This window comes from Armigeres subalbatus, chromosome 2 (assembly GCF_024139115.2).
Source record: "Armigeres subalbatus isolate Guangzhou_Male chromosome 2, GZ_Asu_2, whole genome shotgun sequence".
Lineage (NCBI taxonomy): Eukaryota > Metazoa > Arthropoda > Insecta > Diptera > Culicidae > Armigeres > Armigeres subalbatus.
The window spans coordinates 152,605,784-152,628,847 of record NC_085140.1 but is presented as its reverse complement, the minus strand read 5'-3'; the positions used below and the strand labels follow the sequence as shown (position 1 = coordinate 152,628,847).

At 39.8% G+C, this 23,064-nt stretch overlaps 1 protein-coding gene across 12 annotated transcripts in view; it reads left to right on the top strand.

The window, feature by feature from the left end:
• Positions 1 to 23,064, top strand: part of LOC134211035 (poly(rC)-binding protein 3) — a 413,468-nt gene that overhangs the window by 333,902 nt on the left and 56,502 nt on the right. For 10 of the 12 annotated variants that reach the window (XM_062687577.1, XM_062687572.1, XM_062687567.1 and 7 more), the window contains exons 8-10: positions 7,895 to 7,988; positions 8,886 to 8,918; positions 21,188 to 21,467. In XM_062687577.1, coding sequence (XP_062543561.1) covers positions 7,895 to 7,988; positions 8,886 to 8,918; positions 21,188 to 21,467 — 407 coding nt within the window. The remainder of the gene's footprint in view (positions 1 to 7,894; positions 7,989 to 8,885; positions 8,919 to 21,187; positions 21,468 to 23,064) is intronic. The other 2 variants (XM_062687578.1, XM_062687576.1) reach the window with 1 other exon arrangement.

Here is a 23,064-nt window from a genome sequence, read left to right as displayed (position 1 = left end):
TGAAAAATAGACCTGAAAACTAACGGGATATATGGCTTTCCAAAAAGTTGGCTGAAATTTGCATTATTCCGTAAGGTTGTAGATCAAGCATCTTACAAGACGGACTTTCATGACTATTGGAGCCTTCCGAATCTTTTGAAATAAGGCTTTCGAGTATCTTAAAAGTAGGCTTCCGATCCTCTTGAATGACGGCTTTCGAGCCACTTGAAAGAAGGCTTCTGAGCATCTTGAAAGGACGCTTACCTCTTGAACGAAGAATTCCGAGCCTCCTGAAAGAAAGGTTCCGAGCCTCTTGAAGGAGGGCTTTCAAACCACTTGAAAAAAGGCTTCCGAGCCTCTTGGAAGGAAGCTTTCGAGCTTCTTGCAAAAAGATTTACGAGCTTCTCGAAAAGAGCTATCAAAGCCTTTTGAAAGAAGGCGTCCGATCCTTTTGAAATGTTTCCGAGCCTCTTAAAAGGAGGCTCTCGGGCCTTCTGAAACTAGGGTACCGGGCGTCTTGGAAGGAGGCTTCCGGGCCGCTTGAAAGGATTCTTTCATGCCTCTTGAAAGGATGCTTCCAAGCTTCTTGAAAGGAGGCTTCCAGACCTTTTTGAAGAAGACTTCCAAGCATATTTAAAGGAGGTTTCCAAGCATCTTGAACCTATTGAAAGAAGTCCTCTGAGCCTCTTGAAAAAAGGATTATATGACATTTGCCAGAACGATTTTTGCCAGAAACCTATTTGCCAGAATGGACCATATGCCAGAAAGCCATTCCCCAGAATAGACTATTTGCCAGAATGTACCATTCCCCAGAAATAGTAAAACTGGAAATTCCTGTTATTTTTGGTGGCTAAAGAATAGAAAAAGAATTATATAAAGAAGGTAATTTTTCATAACGGGGATTTGGCATTATTTACAAATGAAGGGATTTTCGGTATAATTAATTTTTATAAAAGGGATTATTTAACATATTAGACAATTTTCATAAAGATGATAAAGGTGGATACTATTTATCAAAAAATACATTCATATTTGTCTAGTACCTACCAAACAAACTGTTTGCGAATGGATATCATATTCCTTCGCCTCATTCTAGACGCAGACTTCATTTGTATTTGTATTTGTATTTAAAATAATCCACCTGACAAATTAGTCTTAATGAATAAAAACATATTAGGACACTACATTCTTCTTTTGATTCGATTTGCAAAACTTCTGGTTGGTTCATTAAACTCGAATTGTTCTTCCACAGCTCGTTGTTCCCAAAAACTGTTCTGTGGAATCGTGGCTGAAGCAATGTTAAATTTTGAAGAGTTCTAGTGGGTACACGGAAGTTTTAACATGGAAAGTAATTCAGGTGCATCAGTTTCACCATTCAACAATTTGGCTACTAGTAGTGATTGTTGAACTTTTCTCCGCTGCTCCAGCGTATCCAATCCCAGCAAACGACATCTATCGGGGTACGGCGATCATTTCGAATCTACAAAGTGGGTGATTACTTTGAGCGGCAGTCTACGGTTTAACTTTCTGAAATCAGTATGACGAAAGGCATCTAAGGTACGATTTCTCAAAATTAAGCACCTTCATCGAAAAAATATTTGGTAGAAGTAGTGGCTGACACCTTCCTACATAACTGGTACCAAATAGTTTTTCGTGAAAAGTTCCTACTTTTATGAAATCCCACGTTAGATGCCTTTCGCCATACAAATTTCTGGCGGTTAACTCATGCTGGCAATTCGCGCATATATGATAGCACCTGGATGCTGACAGCGGCGTATGGGAAACCATCAACTGCCAATAATTCATTGGATTCTATCACCTTAAGCCATACTAGACAGCTATTTGTATTCATTGAAGAAGTTATATCTACAAGTCTAGGCAAAATGTCTACTTTTAAATAAGGGATAACATCTACCCTCGCCTTAATCGGAGCAAGCGCCTTCTTAAAAAAAATTGGATCATATCCACCATTGCTTCATTTGACTTGCAAACGCCTATTTTCAAAGAAGGGATCACATCCACTATTGCCTTAATCCGGACAAGTGCCTACTTTTAAAGAAGGAATTACATCCACCATTGCTTTAATCCGGTCCAGCGCTTACTTTTGAAGAAAGAATCACATCTTCCATTATAGTAATCCCAGCAAACCAAACACCTACTTTTAAAGAAGGGGTCACATTCACCATTGCCTTACCCCGGGAAAGCGCCCGTTTTTAAAGAAGGGATCACATCCACTATTTACTTAATAAGGACAAGCGACTACTTTTAAAGAAGGAATGGCATCCACCATTGCCTTAATCCGGTCCAGCGCCTACTTTTGAAGAAAGAATCACATCTTCCAGTATAGTATTCCCAGTAAACGCCTACTTTTAAAGAAGGGGTCACATCCACCATTACCTTAATCCGGACATGCGCCTGCTTTTAAAGAAGAAATTACATCCACCCTTGCGTTAATCCGGGCAAGCGCCTATTTTTCAGGAAAGTATCACACCCACCATTGCCTTACTCTGGGCAAACAAATATCTGAAAAAAAAAATACATCCACCATTTGGCCTCTTATCCGGGCTTATGTATGCTTTCTTCAAAAGAAATACGTCTTTTCAATTCTATTATTGTCCGGTGAGGTGTTATATTCCTCAAATTCCTTATGAAAAATGTCCACAGTTATGCCAAAAGTTCATGACGTCGTGAATTATTGTGCCTACTGGACAAACGTGTGCATGGTAAATGGTAGATGACCAATTCTGGGGAATGGTGCATTCTGGCGAATGGCTTTCAGGGGAATAATCCATTCTGGCAAATTACTTTCTGGCGAATGTCATACATCCGAAAACAGTCTTACGAGCCCATTGAAAGAGACTTCCGAGCCTCTTAAAAAATATCCGAGCCTCTTGAGAGGAGGCTTCCATGCTTCTTGAAAGCAGGCTTCCTAGCCGTTTGAAAAGAGGATTCCAACACTCTTGAAAGAAGTCTTCCGAGCTGCTTGGAATGAGGTTCATAGAAGCGTAGAAGGATGCTTCCAATCCTCTTCCAAAACAGTAACTGAACTTGAGCTTAGAGCAGGATTCAATATGCTATGATTTACTGATCGTCATGCATATTATGGTCTTGTACAATGTCATGAAATAAAAAACCTTTATCAATAAGGTTTTATTGGAATTGTAATACATCTGCCACTACGCATTTTTGTCCGAGGTACCCCCTAGGGCCAGCGAAGATACCCCCAGGGGTACATGTACCCCAGAGGTTGAGAACCGCTTAGAGTAAATTCTCCAACCGGGAATCTAAAAATCGATTTTGAATGGACACCCTGAGAAAAGGGTCTCAAATAAAGAAATAGTAGGCAACATGTATAACGCTTTTATACGTAATTCAAATACATTATTACAAAGGTATAAAGAAATTCTCGAGTGGCAGCTGCCGGCTTGGCGAATAATAGTATGAAGTCTTCGTGCTTTGGCGTCGAGGAGTAGCAGTGAAGACACAAAATTTTAGCCATTTTTCTGTCTTTTTCGGGACACGTTGTAAATTAAGTGCAGTTTGTTTTAGAATACTGATACAGTTACGTCAGTTGTTCCAAAACGCATAACAGACTCCCATTCTATATTAGCGAAAGTTTCATTCATATAAAATCATATGCCCTGAAGTCATAGTTCAAATTGTGCCACCAAGGTCACTGTACACACATTAAGAAGTAAAACAAACGTTGAATGATGATTGTCAAAGAGCAAGAGCGGAGCTGAAGGTTTATTTAAGTCAAGATGCTTCGCTGAAATAGCGAAAACAGCTAAACTAAATACCCTAGCATCAGTGGCGTAGCCACGGGTTTTTTTTTTACTTGGCGTAGGGCAATTGCAATCATGATCTCGATGAGAGAATGTTGCTGATCTGCACATACATTTTAGAGAACTTAACACGTTCTCGAGCTGTTACCGTTGGTTCGGTAAGCTGAAATTACCCAAAGGCAGCAAAATATCTGTCTCAGACAGAAGCACAACTTACGAGATGCTACACGGACGAAAATGTCATTTGGTTGAATGGGTTGACAGTAATTGTCATTTGCTGAACGGATTCAAATGCCGAAAATGTCGTTTGGCCGAACAATAGTGAATGTAAAAAGTATGATATTTGAGAAGTGAGGAATAAGAAATGAAAAATGATGCGTTGCACTGTTTACTTCTTCTCATTTATTATTTCTCACATCTTACATCTTACTTTTCATTTCTCAAATTTCATTAATCGCTACATACGTGTTTATATTCACCATTATTCAGTCGAAAGACATTTTCACCCATATGACTCGTTGCACAAACGATATTTACGGTCTTATGACCCGTTCGGCCAAATTACATGTTCGGTTATATTACGCTTTTGGATGTATGACCGTTTGGCCAAACGACCCTTTCTCCCAAACGACCAAAAAGCAATGTTTTTTTTCTCTCGGCTAAATGATTGATTTCAGTCGAAGGATATTCTTGGATTGTTTAATGGATCGTGCTTCTCCTATAGAAGGGCAATGCTCCTTAGTATGCAAAAGCAACCGGGCGTCTATTGTGTGTAATTTATTTTCGCGAGGCAAAAAAGATAACTAATTTAGTGCTTAATGGATTTTGCTTTTGTAGTGCGCGTCAGTTCGAACGAATGAAGAGCGTGCATTGAACTTTGAAACATGGTTTTTGCCTTTGTGTTTTTAAAATGACTTCGCACAAATGAACATTTTCAAGTCATTTTTATCAAGGCAACTTCCAATAGATTACGTTCCCAACTAACCAGATATTACCTTCCCGTTGCAGTCACGGCGATGCCGAGAATTTCTCGGCAATAAGTGTCGAACTATGTTTTCAATTCGAGACAATGGAATTCGATTTGACGACATTCGGCCGACCAAGTGGCATTTGGCTTAGCGTATGACTTTTGGCCAATCTACTACCCATAACTGCTACTAATACTCTCCGCCATGAGAAAACTAACTGGTTGATATACTTGGATCATGGCTAAAAAATGCGTAATCCGATGATAATTTTGCATTGTCCATTTCGCTCTGCAGTATCATAATCACAGATCGCTAGCTGTAACCGAAGCTGTTTAATTTTCGTTTGCATACTTATTCCATTTTGATATTAATCCGTAAATTTCCTGAACAAGGATCTTTCTATCGAATTTAACAGGAGGGAGTTGTTCCAAGTTTGCTCATACTTGCCAGCTAGAGGACAACTGCAGCACGCCGGCGACAAAAACTCGACTGTGATCAGAGGATTTGCAGCTTTCATAACACTTTGAGGCGTGCATCTCAGTTGCGTTGCTTGGCGTGATGATTTTGCTTCGCTGTCGTTCGATAGACTCAACAAAGCTGTCGTGTGTCGTGTGTTGTAAAACTGGTGTAGCATTGGGCATATCGATTCGAGTCGAGCAAACCACATAAGCAGTCATACGAAAATGCTGACAAGTCGAGATGCACAATGATGCCCATATTTTTGAATGTATGTATTTTTGAATGGAATCCAAAATTATTTCAGTTTGCAACTTTATTATACTTGTCTGCAAGTAGAGTTTGGAAGAACTCTCTTTCTTTTCCACGAATACATGACCCGGGCCAGTGATGAGAACTGTCCCCTAAACCCGGAAATAATTATAACGCATTCGCTGTTTTTCATACAAAATGGTCAATTAAGGACATATTTTGCGACCTAGCCTAAAATGACCAAACATTTTTAAATTTATTTCTACTGCAAATGAAAAAACAATCCGTATACAATTTCTATTGTTCTCTACCAAACCAACATGATATTATGAAACCAATCTGAAGTTCGCTTCTCACAGTGAACGATATAGGTCTCACCCCTTTTTGGGTTGTAATTATTTTTAATTGAATTGGTTTCCATACTATGTACGTGCAACGCAAAATGTTTCTATTCAATATTGCTGGAACAGGACGCAATGCATAACAATAGGCACAGACCGCTGGCCCATAGCCTCCGAACTGTGTGGACGTGTAAATGTCAACTCCCGATGATGTGGAGCAACCATGGATTTGTTTCACATGCCTCTGGCTAGATAGCGAGTCAAATCTATCCTTGTTTAATATTGGCACCGAGAAGAATGTTCATGAAATACGCCACACTTGTTCAGAAGGAAAAAGGTGGTGTCAATCGGTTTCAAATCCTCAGAGGTCACATATACAATACGTGATGAGGGTGCAACAATTATCAAATTACACGTAACGTTAATAATGAATATTATTGGACTCCCGAACGTGTAATATGTGGATATGTCCTGCAGACTAGCGACCACGCAGTCAAAACATCACCCACACGATGAATGCGGGGCGATGTATTCCGATGATTATAGTTTCGCGCTTTCGGGATTTGCCTGGGGTCATATGTATGGCGCGGGTGTAACTTTACACAAGTATTGTTCCTGCGTTTGCAATTGCATGTTGGCTAGAGGCGTTTTCCTATACAAATCGAAAAAGGACAAATCAATTCACCCGCTTGTCGACTGTGGTTGCCGCCATTGCAGAGAAAAGGGAGTTGTGCATTGTAATAATTACGCAAGAGTAGTGTTTGTTTAGGAAAACTAATTTAGTTTCGCTAGAAATTGGATTTCTGGCCAATAATGTTGCGTAGTATTATATCAGTTACATGTCATAAAAATTCTCTCCGTGAAGCTTTGGAGGTCATTATTGAACCCTTCAATTAGCCTCTAAATCAGTGTGAATTGCATACGTTCAAATAGTCAGCCATAGCAGCGCTTTCATTTAATTACAACCAAAGTGCTACCAATGAGCAACCTATAGAAAGTACATGCTTGGACGGTTGATTCAACTGACAATTCAGCTCGCAAATCGTGCACTCCTGCTGCTCTTATTTACCTCATCAGCGGGGAAAACAAAATTTCCGTGAATCATTTCTCTTCACGAGGACCATCCACAATATGTTCAAAGCATGTGCCGCGACTCATCACAAGGGACATCAAGGTCTCGTGTTCAAACAAATCCCCGGGGAATGTAAATAGTTACCATTCCAACCATCGCGTTTTGGAAAGCACTTCGTCCACCAGAAGGACGTCCATTTCAGGAAGAATAATGCGGCGCTTGTTCATTTACAGCAGCAGCAGCGTTTATTTGCTGTCAATTTGTTCATTGACTGTGTGGCCGAGCAAACAAGTGACTGCTCTCGAGTTGTCGTGTCCCATTATCGTCGGTATCATCGCTGTCGTATCGAATACTGTCATTTATTCGCTTTTTACGCAAAAATGATTGATGGGTTTATATGGGATCTATCTGGCGGATAAATGGACCAGATTAAATAAATTAATTTCAAATTAGCATCTTTTTGATCTGATCATAATTATGGGATGATAATCCGTTTGCATAAAGGCTGGTCAAATATAATGGAACTGGTTGCGGTGGTTACCAGTCGAATCTTAATAGCTTTATGCGCAAATTGAGCAGCTGGTTTGAACATTCCTTTGAAATTTTGTTGATGAAACACTTGAATAAATTATGTAAAGTCTGCAAAGGATGGCGTCATTCAAAAAGCCTTTTTTAAATAGATATTGAAAATAAGTTTCTATTCATCATCCTTCATCAGTAGAATTGTTCCATCATCTGACTAATCAACTTCATTGACTAGTGGCAATTACACATATTAGCTTCCCCGTCCATCCGTCCGTACCCACCTTCGAAGTATTACTAGGTTTGATTCCTCGGAATGCGATATTTCCCTAACCACACGAAATGGTGCTGTTTGATCTTTTCTGTTTCCATGTGCCAATTTGTACCAATGCGCTAGTAGACCAATACCGGAATGATTAATCGAATGTTTCCTTTCTCGTTCTCTCTCTTTCTGTCTCCGTCTTAATTATGTTGCAATTTTCTATGTTTTTTATTTTGTTTTTGTTTCTCTTAAAACAGGTTGGTGGACTCGCCAAAAACCCTCTTGCAGGACTAGCTGCCCTCGGACTGGCCGGTGCTATTCCAACGAACACCAGTGGACTGAACCCGACGGGTAAGTGTTTCTACCAGTGTGCCTTTAACTTCATAGCTGAATATACTTTAGGTGGATTGGTGATGTTTGATGGAATTTGTTACTGATTTTAATATAGAAGTCAATTGCGCAAATAAAAAGACCAGAATATGATAAATTCATTGATTGTAATATTATATTTCGAAGGTTTTCAAAACAATTTAGTTACTAAAATAATAATGAGAAAATATAATTTTATTATATGAATGACATTCTGTATAACATCTATTACTATTTGTGTTTTGTTTGTAATATATACGTTAAAAGCTTGTTCTGTTATGTACATTGCATTAATTTTGTTGTAAACCCAAGTCGTGCACAACATAAACTTTAATTTAATTTATGCTAAATATTCGTCTTTTGTAATGTTTATTTTTCCTCTGGAACATTGTGTACAAAGAATAATTGAATAGTAACCATTTACTTCTTCTTTTTAAATGAAATTTCTAGCTTCAGGTTTGTTTTGTAATAAAAAAAAGTAGCTGTTTTGATCATTTGGATGTCAATTGAACCGTCATCGATATTATTTACCTTCAAATGATGCAAAAAAAAAATCTTAGCTTTTAATCGAAGATCCTGAGATCTAATAAAAAGGCGTTTTTCGATAGTTTTCATTGATTTCCCTTTTATGATTATTTTTAATTTTTTTTTATTCGGAATCCTAATTTTATTTGATTTTTTCGTGAATTTTCTATCATCATTAATCATGAAATCATCCCTTCAGTGTTGCACCGCCACCGAATTTCCGTCAAATCACTGTCCATGTTTACATCATCAATAGCCTTAGAAAATCATGAGTGCAAAATTTTACAAAAAAAAAATTATCATCCCCAACGGTAGTCAAAAACAAATTCCCATTTTCATTTTTTTCAATTCTAGCTGCTGTTGATGTTAAGTCTCCAAACTGTACCGGTATGTTCCCTTTTTGTGATTTTCAACTGTACGGCCGCTGTCGGCTTTTCCTTGGACAAGTGTTGTGTGATCGATTTGTTCTTCTTTTTTTTTTTCGATAAATGGCAAATCTCCGTTGCCTTTTGTTTTTCCGTAGCTACTTAGTGATATTTGTATTTTCAATATTATTAGCTTCAGTAGCATACTTTTCAGCTATACTGTTTAGAGACTCACTAACCTTGTGAGTTTTTAACTTCGTTTTCAATGCCCTGCTTAGTGTCAGTATTTTTGATTCAATGTTGGAGTTGTAGTTGCAATTTTTGTTTTCTGAGGTATTGAATTAAAATTCATCTTATAAAGTCCTATATAATTATTGTCCACTCTGAATTGTACTTTATTTTGTTTTTTTTTTGTGTTTGCTTCATTTAGCCTTTGAATACTGGACGTTTGTTTTCACATCCGGTTTTAAATTTCGCGAAATTAAGACAAATTATTTAAGCTCTTTTAGTGGAATTTCTTGAGAAATTCGTCTGCAAATTCATCTGCCTATTTTTCCAGATATTTTTCCGAAAATTTTGTTAAAACTTTTTCGGAATTACCTCCAAAAATTCCTCTGGAAATTATTTAAGGAATTCTCCCGGAAGATCCTGCCGAAATTCTTAAAATTTCAAAAAGCCTTTCCCGAGAAATTTTCCAGAAATTCGCAGCAACATCTTAAAACTTAAACCCCGGAAATTGTTCAAGAAACTCTCCCACTTTTTCTTCCAGAAATTTCTCCATGAATTCTCCCAAACAAAAGAACGTCAAGAAATGCAGAAGTTTACTTCAAGACCTCCTCCAGGAATCCCTTTATATGTTCCCCCGAAAATGTCTTCAAGAATTCCCCGGTAATTCGTTTTGGAATTCCCATAGAAATTTCTCAAGCTATTCTGCAGAAAATTCCTCCAAGAACTATTCCGAGAAGTTCCATTTCAGGAAGATTTACTGGCGAATTTCCTAAAGTAATTCCTGAAGTAAATCGCGATGGTGTTCCTGGTTTGAGTCCCAGGACTCCTCCTCCTGGGCCAGCAGGAATTTTTGGATAAATTCTTGATGGATTATCCAATGGATTTCCTGGAAAAATTCGGGGAGGAATTCCTAGAAGAGTATTTGAAACAAATCTGGGAGAAATTCTAAAGAAAGATTTTTTTTAAAATGAAAATCATGAGGAATTTTCAGAGGAAAATATTTTTAAATTTCCAAATAAAGTTATGAAATAATTCCAGACTGAAATACGACAGAAATTCTAGTAGGAATTTCAGGGAGCGTTCTATGAGCAATTCCTTAGTTTCCTGAATTCTCACATTTTCGGAAAACGTATCTTTTGCCAATATATTTTTCCACGTCTCTATTTTTGGTCAGAGATCTGCTCCACGCTAGTTGCAGTTGTAGATCGCCATCCAATGAATTAGATTTAAAGACTTTATCGACAGACATCACCTCAATTCGTCGAGCTAAGTTGATCGGTATATGAAAGTTGGCCCGGGCCTCCTATCAAAAATACGTTTTTAGAGTAACAAATAGCCTTTTCGTTAAACTAAGCGGGCTTGGAAGTCATATGCCTACTGCTTCTGCCTCATACGCAGGAGGTCGTGGGTTCAATCCCAGGTCCGTTCCATTATCCTACTTTGTATCTTTCTCTATATTTCTCATGTTCTAGCAATCGCTAGAACTGGAAATGGACTTCCATACCGTTTCCATTGCTATTCCTATACTTTCAACTTGAGTATTCTAACAGTAATCTGCTAGAATTGAAAAGGAACTATAGAGCTCGTTTCCTACATCCAATTAGAAATTCCATCAATTGCCTTCTCCTATCTATCACATTGGCAGCTCGTTAACCAAGACGAACCTCTGCCTCTCGAACCTAATCCAAAAATTCCAACAAATTCCGCATGATCTCGTGGCAAGTGCAGAGGTATATTCGGCTTGCAGTGGGTGAGTGATTGCATAATCATTTCCTCCCCCTTCCCTACATTGACTTGGATTCTGACGTGGCAGGTGCCAGTATGACCTAACAAATGAGATCACCAGTACTTGTACATTGAAGATGTGTGCTAGTCCCAAGCAAACATCTGTTGGTTCCCTGTGCAAGAACAGCTGATCTGGTCATAATGGAGTAGCAACTACGAGCAGTCAATCAAGCTCAAGCTAACAAATAGCTCATCTATACTCAATACTTATCTTTGTGTTACGTACTTACTGTACTCATATAATTACGAATCATAATAAAGGATCTTCGAAATCAACACAATGCGACTGTTGCACTGTTGACAGTTTGTCGCTTTGGTAAGGAAGCATTAATGGAGTCAATATAGTCGCAGTGACAGTTCAGGGCAACCTTAAAGCTATTCGTTTTCATAAAATCTATAGAGTAAATCCATAAACAATGTTATGTAAATTTAGTGATCTTTCATACACCCCCCCCTCCCCCCCCATCAACGCTTTTTGTAGTAGCATGAATAATTATGTACGATGTGTAACATCAACATTTTGTAAAAAAAGCCTCACGTTTACAAAGACGATGATTTTGCTATAGCATATACACGTATACACGTGGGCACCATTTCAAAAAAAAATCTGGGTCCTGTTGGTCCGTTGTGTACTATACTAAATACAAATATGCTTAGAGTGCAAATATGCTTCAGATTCCTAAGGTTTCTGCGTTAGCAAAAGTCTGACAAATTAACTCAAATTTTTGTTGATCCTTCGGAATGTCTAGATTCATTAATTCTTACAGAATTTGACTGGATTCAGGGAAAGAAAAGGAGGATATTCAGGGCAAGAGGGAGTTGCCCGAAATGTGACAATCAATACAAAATTGTTCAATGATTCATACAAAAAGTGTGGCATACGGGGAAGGAGGGTTGAAAAGGCAAATTTTTGCGGTTAGGCCTTTTTTCGATTAGGCCAGAAGGTATCAGAGTGATCTTGGCATCACAAAAAAAATCATACTTTTTTTTAGAAATAGCTTGAAATTAGTCAATACCCTTGAGGTCATCAGTATCTTTTGGGATGCGGCCACAATGAGTTTAAGATATTTGAACTGCACTAAGAAACAATGTTGAACAGGTGGCATAAGAAAACAAGAAAGAACGGGTTTAGGAATGATGTTTATATAGATGTTAGATGATGTCTTTAGGTGTAGTGCGTTACGCGCCTGATGAGAAAATGCTGGTTTGGTTACAGCGAAATGTGACGTACATGTGCTCTAGCATTTTTTAATTCGACAAGTGTCGAATTACCAGGGCACGAATTAAAAAGTGATGAATTGAATGGTGTCGAATGAACTGGGTTCTACGTTCACCACTCCATATCGCCGGAAAAGACAACTTCTCGCTCACGGAACTTGAATGTAACAGGCAGCTGCGAAGTCAACAGATCGGGACACCTTTGAGAAGCTTTGAATTTGGCGTTACGCCGTCTACTTTAGCTGCTGCATCCCATATAAATCGTACCCTCCCAGGTTTGTAGGTACCAAATTCGTCGCCAGTTCATCCCAAGCTGCTTGCCGAACAGCACATTAGCGGGATGAAATCGCTGTTATTTCGCCTGTCTTGGTACAGTGATCACCACGTTACTATCCAAACCGTTCCCGGGTGGACGTTAGGCAGAATAATGCTTATTCTCACAACTGGCCCTCTGCTAATTTTCATTTTTCATTCATTTCAGAATTGCCGCTCGCTTGCGGTATCAATCGAATCTGCATCTTCATTACTTTCATCTACTCCCTTCCGCTTAAAGTAGTATAATTTTCCCGAAAAAAATCCAATAGATTAATTTCAATAAAGTCACGATCAAAAACGATCCTAATTGAAGTCCGTGTTTCGTTCGAACTGTCGTTTTTTTTTCAAGAATGCGACGCACAGTGGCGGAAACCGCGACAAAACCTTGAAATGTTATTCGTTTTTTAGAAAAGTTCGTATTTAAAAAAAAGTCCACATATCGGGACTGATTCCGTTGAAAATATGCGTTTTCTTCCAAAACTTATTCCTGATAGAGGAAAGCTTATTCTGTGAGATACAGACTTATTTTTTTTTTACCGGGATCTCAGCAAAATGTTGAACTTTTACCGAGATTCACACAGCCGTGCCCCAGCAAACATGTTTTTTGCCGAGATTTCTGTCAAAATTGCTGTAAATCAGCAAATATTTTGCTAAAAATCAGCTAACAAATGCCATTTTTGCTGAAATATCAGTTTTTATTTTGCTGGCGCACGGCTGTGCGGATTTTTGCCGAGCTGCAGAAATAAAAACTAAGTGTGTAGATACCTTGGTTTTATCAGGAAATCAAGACAAAATTTTCAAAACGACTTATCTGCTTTTGTAAACAAAGATTCAAACGACGATTTGACGAATCTGATAGCTCTCCCACGCAAACCAACACCACCAATAGGTAGGTGAAGGTTTCCGCTACCTGTTGGTGGTGTTGGTTTGCGTGGGAGAGCTTTCAGATTCGTCAAATCGTCGTTTGAATCTTTGTTTACAAAAGCAGATAAGTCGTTTTGAAAATTTTGTCTTGAAATGCTTACTCTAGCAGGAATTCGCCTTTCAATGTTTGTTTACAAAATAAGTTACGCCCAAATCGCAGATCGGTCCCGATTTATTAAATGAATTGTTTCCAGAATTTGATGATTCTAGCTTGTAAATTTAATTTTTGGTGGCTTGTTGAAGGTAATGCTGTAAAGCAACTCCCTAACAAATATGTATGGCAACAGAAAATTGGACGCTTTCATCGGGAAATATTCGGAAATATCTGTTATCATGTATTAAAATATATGTTTTGTCTACTTTCCGGTGATTAATGTGGTGATCTGCGCCCAGCTATGTAAGCTGGAAATTGTCTGGTTCAATGTTGGAATGAGGACGTTGTTACTGCTTCAGACCTTAAGGCATGGGCTTCCGAAAGTACTTGAGTATAGTATATGTCGGATAACAATTCTAACCTCAAAATGAGTTAAGCGTTCAAAAATTACTCTTTGGTGATTCGAGCAACATATTAGGTTTTGCCGTGATCGTTTAGCTTCGCTTCCTTTCAAGTTCGGAGCCACGGCAGCTCTAAGGCTCTCCTCTGAGAAGGACTCACGTACGTAGGCATTTACTGTCGAATTCCTCTCCCCCTCGTATGCGATCACACACGACCTAGTCGATTCCAGTCCTCACCGCAATCGGTTCTTGATATACTTCACGTATCTTCGTTGTTATCAGCAGGTGAGAGTAACTCATTCCTATCAGCAATCCAGGAATGGCTCGCCGGAAGCTCTTGGCTGGTCAACGACGCAAGTGTTTAATCTGATCTGCCAGTTATTCAACGTCCAACGATTGTTCTGGAAGCCCCAGGTTTTCGACGGTGTATACTTCGATCAGGTTGAAGCGTTTAGCGTGTCCAGACGTTTTTGTCTTTCGAAGAATAACGGGCTTGGTGGTCATATGGCTACCGCTTCTGCTATCATACGCAGGAGGTCGTGGGTCCAATTTCAGGCTCATCCCATTCTCTTACTTTGCATCTTTCCCTATACTACTTCTCATGAAAATGGAGTTTAAACCGTTTCCATCTTCCACTATACCTTTTGCTAGAATGTTAAAAAATGACGGCTAAAGTTCTTCTTCTTCATTGGCATTACATTCTCTACTAGGACATTGCCGCTTCGCAGCTTAGTGTTCAGTAAGGACTACCAAAGTTATTGATTGCGAGCCTTCTAAACCAAGTTACCATTTTTGCATTCGTATATCATGAGGTTAACACAGTGATACTTTTATCCAAGAAAGTCACCCTCAGCATGGTCTTGCTTTGAAGCCGCGCATCTTATTGCACGGCTAAGAATGGCCCCTCGGAGAGTGAAAACTTGCTGCCTTCAAATAATCAATTCATTTCTATCACATTGGCAACCCGTTAACCAAGACGATCCCCTGCCATATAACTTAATCCCCGAATCTCAATTAAAATTCCTCATGAACTCGTGACAAGTGTAGAAGTATACTCGGCTTGCAGTGGGCGAGTGACTGCATCATCATTTCCTCCCCATCCTCGATGATGATAGAGACGTGGCCGGCGTCGTGATTGACTATTAAAAAGTTAAGAGCTCTCAGACTGTCGTCTGATGATCAATTTCATTCAGTGAAGACTCAAATGCTCCTTCACTGTTCGTATTGTTCTGCACTTGTGCACCGCCATAGGCTGGCTTAGAACTGATGTTTACATTACCTTTGCTTGGGGGGTCCCGTAGCGTAGTTGGTTACACGTTCGCCTCATAAGCGAATGGTCATGGGTTCGATTCCCAGCCCCTCCACCAAACCCTTGCCAGTCGCCAGAATCGCAGTCCGTACGGTGGCGTTTTGGGGAACGCGCCTGACCGACACGGCTGTCGTGATGACGACTGACAAATCTGTTCTTCTCGGAGGCATTCCTACAACGTACTTCGATTAATGGCAACCGAATAAAGCAACGATCACTGGATTCAACACATGGACAAATGAACACAATGGACTCACGATGATATGGACTGGCAACGACAACAATAACAAATTATATAAATTATGGACATCTAAAAATAGATTCTGTGTGGACTCTGTACAGCAGAGTACCACAGTAGATCACGGCACAGTAGCGGTGAAGAACACAGAGTGCCTTCCAAATAAATTGAAAAGACAGAATCACCGTCTTCGACCAGAGGTCGCACAGACTGAACACTTAACATCTAGCATGATACAACGGACAAGGACATTTACACAACACCCAGTGGATCAGTGGAGAACTTTTCGCTTTACGAAAAGTTTTCTCCTTACCGGGGCGGGAATCGATCCCACACTCCACAGCACATGCGTTTAGACGATTGACGTCGCTAACCGCACGGCCACGAAACCCACGTAATATATACAAATAAAAAAAAATAAAAATACCTTTGGTCGCACGAATTTGCGATCGAGTCTGACGAAACGCCATTCAACATTCCTTGAAGCCACTTCACAAATGAATCATTTGTTTGAGAAACTGCATATATCCATTTTACACAATTTCGAAAAAAAAACTGGTTTATAGCAAATTGGCACCGAATCTTTCGATTTCTTTGATACAGATAAAAAGTTTTTAGCAAAACTCACACCCTAGGGTTCTTCCAGTGCAAAAACTGCAGACGTTACTCCATAATTGCTCTTCAAATTGCGTTCACATATGTAGTTTCTCAAACATATGAAAAAAAAAACATACATTCCTGAACAAACATTTTTCTTAGTATTTTTGGTCAGAATAGGAAGCGGGACCATTTGGGCAGCCCCCCCTCCCCTTTCCCGCACGCAACATTAATAGCTCGACTGCGTTCCAACCAAATTGCTTGATTTTCTGTACTGAGAAATAAGTAATTTGGTTGTAATGCGCTCGAGTAATGAACGTTGTGGACGGGAATAGGGGTGCTGCCCAAATGGTTCTCTACCCTAGGTATTTTTGGACGAGGATTCAAAATATATAAAAATCTCATTTTTGCCAAAAATGTCACATATACAGTTTCTCAAACAAACGGTTCAAATGCTCCCGGTGTTGAAAGCTCAAAGAATTTATCACAAACTAGCATAACATTAATCAGTTCTAGGAACAAACTAGCAGCAGAAGGCGGACAGTGGTTTGTATTTTGCGAGAGGTAACCATCCGGCGTTTGTTGTTGTACTGAAAAAGACGGGAAGCCTCAGCAGTAATCCGTTCGAAGATGTCGTTGGCAGAGCAGTTAGTAATGCTCATGGTACCTATTCGATGACGCACTTGTGTCTGAGTGAACTTGCTAGCACGTCATGTAGATGGTGATGCACCTGTAGCTTTCCTTTCTACGTTACCGTTTATTGATTCTATTTTCCTTAGCGACTTACTTCCAAGCCTTTCTGGACGAATGATTTATCCAGGATAAAATGTTATTGACTACACTTAAAGCCAAAAAAATCGGAAACTGCAAAGACATTGGAGTTGCATAATTCAGTCTTTTTTAACTTAAAACGGCTAGTGGATATTTATGGTACATTATTTCGGAAACACTTAATTTGAACATTTATGACACTGGCAATTAAAACAGATTATATCCAAACCAGACAGTTATTGTAAGACCAAACATTAGACAAGGAACAAACATAATATTTTCCCCTGACGAAGACACCAACCCCGTGTCGAAACGTTGGACATATATAAATCTTGTTTTAATCCTTAAAGACTGCGTAGCCGTTTTAAGTAAAAAATAACAATAAAAAGTCGACCATTCGAAAGTAAATAATTTAGTTTGATAGGATTTAGTCTCATATGAACTTGTCTACAACAAATGAGTTGTTCTGTTGATAGAGCAATAAAAAAGAGGGTTGTTCGGTGTTATCTGCCTGCTCAACGATGATCGAGCAGGCAAATAATTTCTCGCCGGCTTTCGATGGTCGCATGACAGAGACAGAGATTGATAGCCTCAAAGGACCTAGATCGGATAATCCTACATCTCATTTGATAAAAAAAAAACTTTGTTGTACGAGACAGGCAAAATTGTTCAAATTTGTTAGCTCCACTATTCAACTACTCGGTTTATAAAAAAAATGTTTTAATCAAGCAAAGAAAAAGAAAATGGGGGGCCTCTGATTCTCATCCTAACCTGTCTTCCGACGTGACGCTCAAAAAACGCTCAACAACCACAAAGGTGATAAAAATGTCGAAAATAATCTGAACAGTCGCTTTGATTAGCCAAGACTGCAGATGCTTTTAAAAGTCGCTCCAACATGCAGCAAAGTAGTTTCAAGTGATATATGAATGACAACACAGGCAACAAGGTGATTACAAGCGAATGTGAATCAAATTCAATACTGCTGTTGAACGTCATATTCTTCTTCATTCGTCTACGTTCTCCCATTGTTTTGACGTAGGATTACCTCCTTCGGGAAGATAGGAGGGTCATTCTGCAGATTTAAATTTGAGTAGACCGTCATGGAAAGCGGTAAGGAAGTATGGACTAATAACATAGCCATCTTCCAAACAATTTTTAGGATTTTTGGTTTTTTTTAAAGACTTTTACCCAATTATTAAAAACAATTAGTTAGAGGCGCTAAACTATTGAAAATTTGAATTTTGGCCCTGTTGAAAACCGGTAAATTAACCAATCACGTACGTGCATTGTAAGCACAGACATCAACATCGTATAACTAACGAGCTCTAGTCCTCAGTTAATCAGGACTTCACGGAGAGCGGATACGAGGACCGACAGCAGTAGCACTCAAGTGCAAATTCCACGCAATGTTCGGACTATCGTTCGGTTGCTGTTAGTGATTAGAAAGGGGCATTGCGGAATGAAAATCGGTTCTTTTTAGCACTATTATTTTATAAAAAAAAGGTCGAAAATGGCGTCGAGTGCGGTCCCGCGACATCAGTGGAAATTTATTCCGGTCCCTTCAATATACATACATTTTGACTTTATACATTTCGATAACCTCCCTATCTCGATGCGTTCTGGTCATGTTTTGTTCAGGATTCACTCTACTTGTGCGTTATGTTAAGGCTACTAGACCTTCTTTGGACAATAACAAACACATCAACAATAAGAAATTACATTTGTTTTGTTGTCGTTTTTCATAGCAACGAGCTTTTTTGGATCTAGTACCCATTTCAATTTTTCCTTCCATTCCTCGATCTTTTCCTATCTCGATGGTCTCTTCAATATCAATTGATTCAAGAGTATAAGGTGCCCGCCAGAGTAGACGCGACGTGCGATGCGACGCGACGCGACTCACGTAAAAGAATAACAATCAATATCAACAGGCTGTCAAATTGCACTGTCGCGTCGCGTCGCATCGCACGTCGCGTTTACTCTGGCATCGCCCTAAGATTGCTAATGTCGTTACTGTTCGCGTGACTAACATGTAGGTTACTTCGACCTGGTAGCCAAAGTACCGGTACTACAAGTGTCAAACCAATGTTGCTGATTAAACAAAACATGCACTACAACATAATGTATTGGCCAATTGAAGCTTGTTGAAGCATAATTTGGCAAAATAATTTAATTTACTACAGCGCCACTAGCGTTCTAGTACTTATCCTTGAGAGCAGAGATGCATCCTGAACAGAACATGAGCCAAGAGCGCGCCTTGGTGTTCTTAGTTTTGAACTCTGAACACAGTTCAGTGTGCACTGGGTTGGTACGGAAGCAAAATGATCATGGTAACTAAGATTCCTTAGATTTGGAACTATGCAAAAACATACGAGCATGCTTGATTTCTATCCGTTAGATGCCCACGTGCTCCGTTATTAGCCGAAAAATGTGTAGCATGCCGTCGCTTGAATTTGTTTTCCTAGGATACAAGTTGCTAAGTTAGGTTAGTGCTCTTGAACAGTGTGCAGTGTTCAGAACGTTTTGAACACGAACACGCTTTCTCGTGTTCAGATGCATCTCTGCTTGAGAGGCGACTGTAATTTACATCTTACGTAATCCCATGTCCCAAACATCGAGGCCAAGGTGAATACAAACAGGTGTAGCAGTATGCCAATTACATGATTCAGCCATCTTGGATTTTTATATGGGGCAGCCACCGAGTTTGTTTATGTTTTGCACTGAAAATGAATTTTTCACCCCCGCGCTAGTCTCTCCCAAGATGAATACACAGCTAGGTGTTTCAATGTGCTCAGTTTATGGACGAGAAGAAGGCGGGGGTGAAAAATTCATTTTTACACTAGGCATGATCAAACGTGACACTTGTGACTTTTACGATGTTTACTGTCTGAAAACATCTTGCTTCGATTCGTACGTTGTATACTGGAGTTTACTGTGATCGTGAATTCATTAATTGCATTTAAGGACACTCCTTACGGAATCCAAACTTAAAAGTACTCGCGTTCTCAAGGGTACACCACTCAATACTAAAGAGGCTGCACTCATAACAAAGAGACGCAGTGTCAAAATTGGAACGGCGTGCTTGCTGTCAAATCAGTTGTTCCAATCGAGCACAAGGTTCTTAAAGGTAGGAATATTGCGCCACTTGTATAATGCAGGCACTTTACTCAATACGGAAGTAACGCACAGCTGTCATTTTTATTATTTCACGCATGCTGCGACGCAGCAAAGCAGAAATAAGAAAAAATACAGTTGTGCGCTGCTTCCGTATTGAGCGGTGTGCCCTTGAAAACGCGAGCACTTCTAAATCTTGATTCCGTAAGGAGCGCCCTCAACTCGTTGATATTTTTATATTAAAATATTTTTTGAAAATGGTCATCAAGTGCTTCGAAATCTGTCTGAAACCAACAGCATGTTCTTGCTTTGTAGCCGCGCATCTTACCGCACGGCTAAGGAGGGCCCCTCAAGAATAAGAATAAGAATATTTTTACGAAAATTTTGCTTTTCTTGATATGATATTTCGGTTATGTTGAATCAAGACTCACTAAGAGTGTGTCACCTTGAACATGTTGAAAGCTGGCGCTTACATTACTGGCGTATAATTATAAATCTGTAAATCATATTCTGTAGAATATTCTATAAATTGTTAAATACATTTAAGATTATCTACGCTTGTTGCATTCGTATCGAACCATTTCTTCTTTTCATGGTGGAGATTCGAATAAGGACATGCTGGTTACGCATTTGTTATGGGACCAAATATCTACACAATTCTACTTAAATTTTAAAAGCACGCCTACACTACAAAATCGAATATTTTTTGGTAATCAAGGTCAATTGATACCCTCCAAATTACTGTAGTCTGTAGAGATCATGGATGCGCGAATCGCACCCGGAAGAAAAGCGCAGAACGACTGACAGACAGCAACTTGAATACACTCGGAAACATACTTCACAACTGAAGTAGTAATTTGTATTTTTATAACTGTAGCTTTGGATTTTTAAAAAATATTCATAAATGAGAAATTAGTAGTGATAAGATTCGCGACCGGACAATCGTAGAAGTGTTACATTTGCAATTTTTTTGCATCTATTCTCTTTCCGTTAGTATTTAGAATTGATACTTCCTAGAGATATACTGCCGTGAAACGCATATTTGTCCCATCTTTGCTGGGTTTCCTATTCATATGGGACAAATATGCGATTCACGGCAGTATAACGCCTGATTTTTTTCGTTGCTGTGTAGTTTGCTGAATTTCCACATTTTTGACTTCGTATAATCATCGTTAAATCATCACCAATCTACTGCGCAATCGAAACTTGCCATCACACATAAGCTAACAATTCTAATCTTCCCGTCACCACCGACCTCCAATTAAAGCAACCTCTCCCTCGTCTTCCGTTTCGCCCGTAGCCCTTGCAGCGCTGGCCGGATCCCAGCTGCGGACCAACAACAACAACCGCAGCGTGACCCAGGTACAGTCCCAGTCTCATGAGATGACCGTGCCAAACGATCTGATCGGGTGCATCATCGGAAAGGGCGGCACCAAGATTGCCGAAATCCGCCAGATTTCCGGTGCCATGATCCGCATCTCCAACTGCGAGGAACGCGACAGTGGCAACACTGACCGAACCATCACCATCACCGGCAATCCCGACTCGGTGGCCCTGGCGCAGTATCTGATCAACATGAGGTAAGTGCGCTTGTCCTTTCTAGTTGGTATCTCGGAACTAACCCCCGAAAAAATCCGAACATTATGATGCACGTCTCTGTGTGTTTATGAAGCAAGGCGCTGGGGGCCTTGGACACTTGGGTTGGGATGCCTTATTTTTGTAAATCGCTCACTATACTGGTGTCAGTGTTACTACCATCGTTGCAACTCTACTTCTTCTATCTACCACCTTTGATGTAGAGATTACGTGCAGATATCTCATAAACTCGTTCGCTGATTGTACATTGTTTTAGTTGAAGTGACATTCTCTTCGATTTAGTTGTTAATTCCCGTTGTTGTTTTGGAAGTATTCTCCATTAAACAGAGAAATTCTGTGATTACTCGCGTCAAATTCGAAGCAATTGCACTCACACTTCCCATTGAATATCCTGATTGTCTCCTGCTACTTTCCGATTCCATCCCGATCGAACGCCCGACCCTTCTCCCCCAACAACTCGCGCGTCATTGATCATCAATGTATTATCAGTCATTTACTCTTCCTCTTGCATAACTCATCGTACTTGCCTCCTGCCTTTTTTCTCCTCCCGCCCTAACAATTCATTTCACACGTTGCCTGTTTGCCTGCTTCGCATCATTGGACTGCAGAGAAAATATGTCAGGGAAAGCATTTCCTCGTACCCAGTCATTAAAACCCAACCACACACTGTCGAAAGCACTCGCGCAATCCGCCCCACCCGTGCCCTCACGCACTCACCCATTTCCATGCATTCATCCACCCGCCAACGATGACGACCGTTATGAAAATATTTATGAATCCCCGAGTCTGGAAAAATCTCTTCTCTCGGAATTTCATGGTAAATTTATTTTCCGAAACCTTTCCACCCGAATAAATCCTTTTTCGCGCGCGCTTTGAGGCTTCCCCACCGCGCCCGTTCACGCGAATCTTTTGGCGTTTTCCTCTGTTCAAACATCCTTCCGATATTAGCGGGGGTCGCACATGGGACGCAGAAAACTGGGACAACCGACGACGTTAGAGCACAACCAACCAACGACCGCTCACACCTTGACGATGTCAGCTCCAAGAAGAAAGACGGTGACGAGGCCTACGTAATGCGGCATAACACTCTCACAGGTGGGAGCTTTTTCTTTTGCGTTTTGACAACGTGACATCGCCACCGCCGCACACCAATTGCGGAAGGTTATCAAAATATATGTCCGACATCTCTGCGTTTTGTTCGGTAATACCCTTCGGCATTTGAAAGGGAAATCCGGGCATACGTAATCGTTCGTTTGTTGATTCTATTTCAAGTGCAGAAAGCGGTTTGCTGTATGTTAAATGGAATAAAGGTGGGATTCTGCTTATCTAACATGTTGCCGCCAATAAGCTTACTTTATTTGTGTTTATATTTCCATGCATAATAAAAACCAATGGAGTGTTCAAATACTTTCATTCAAACGACTTGAAAGTAAGATAGAGAAGGATTGTTATTCAACTATACTCAACGCTGCCTGAGAAGTGCAGAGAATAAGAATTCGTTGAATATGCTCTAAAACTAATGCTTACTATTTTTTACAATAGCAAAGAAGAATCAGCAAAAGAGGAAGCTTTGAAATCAAA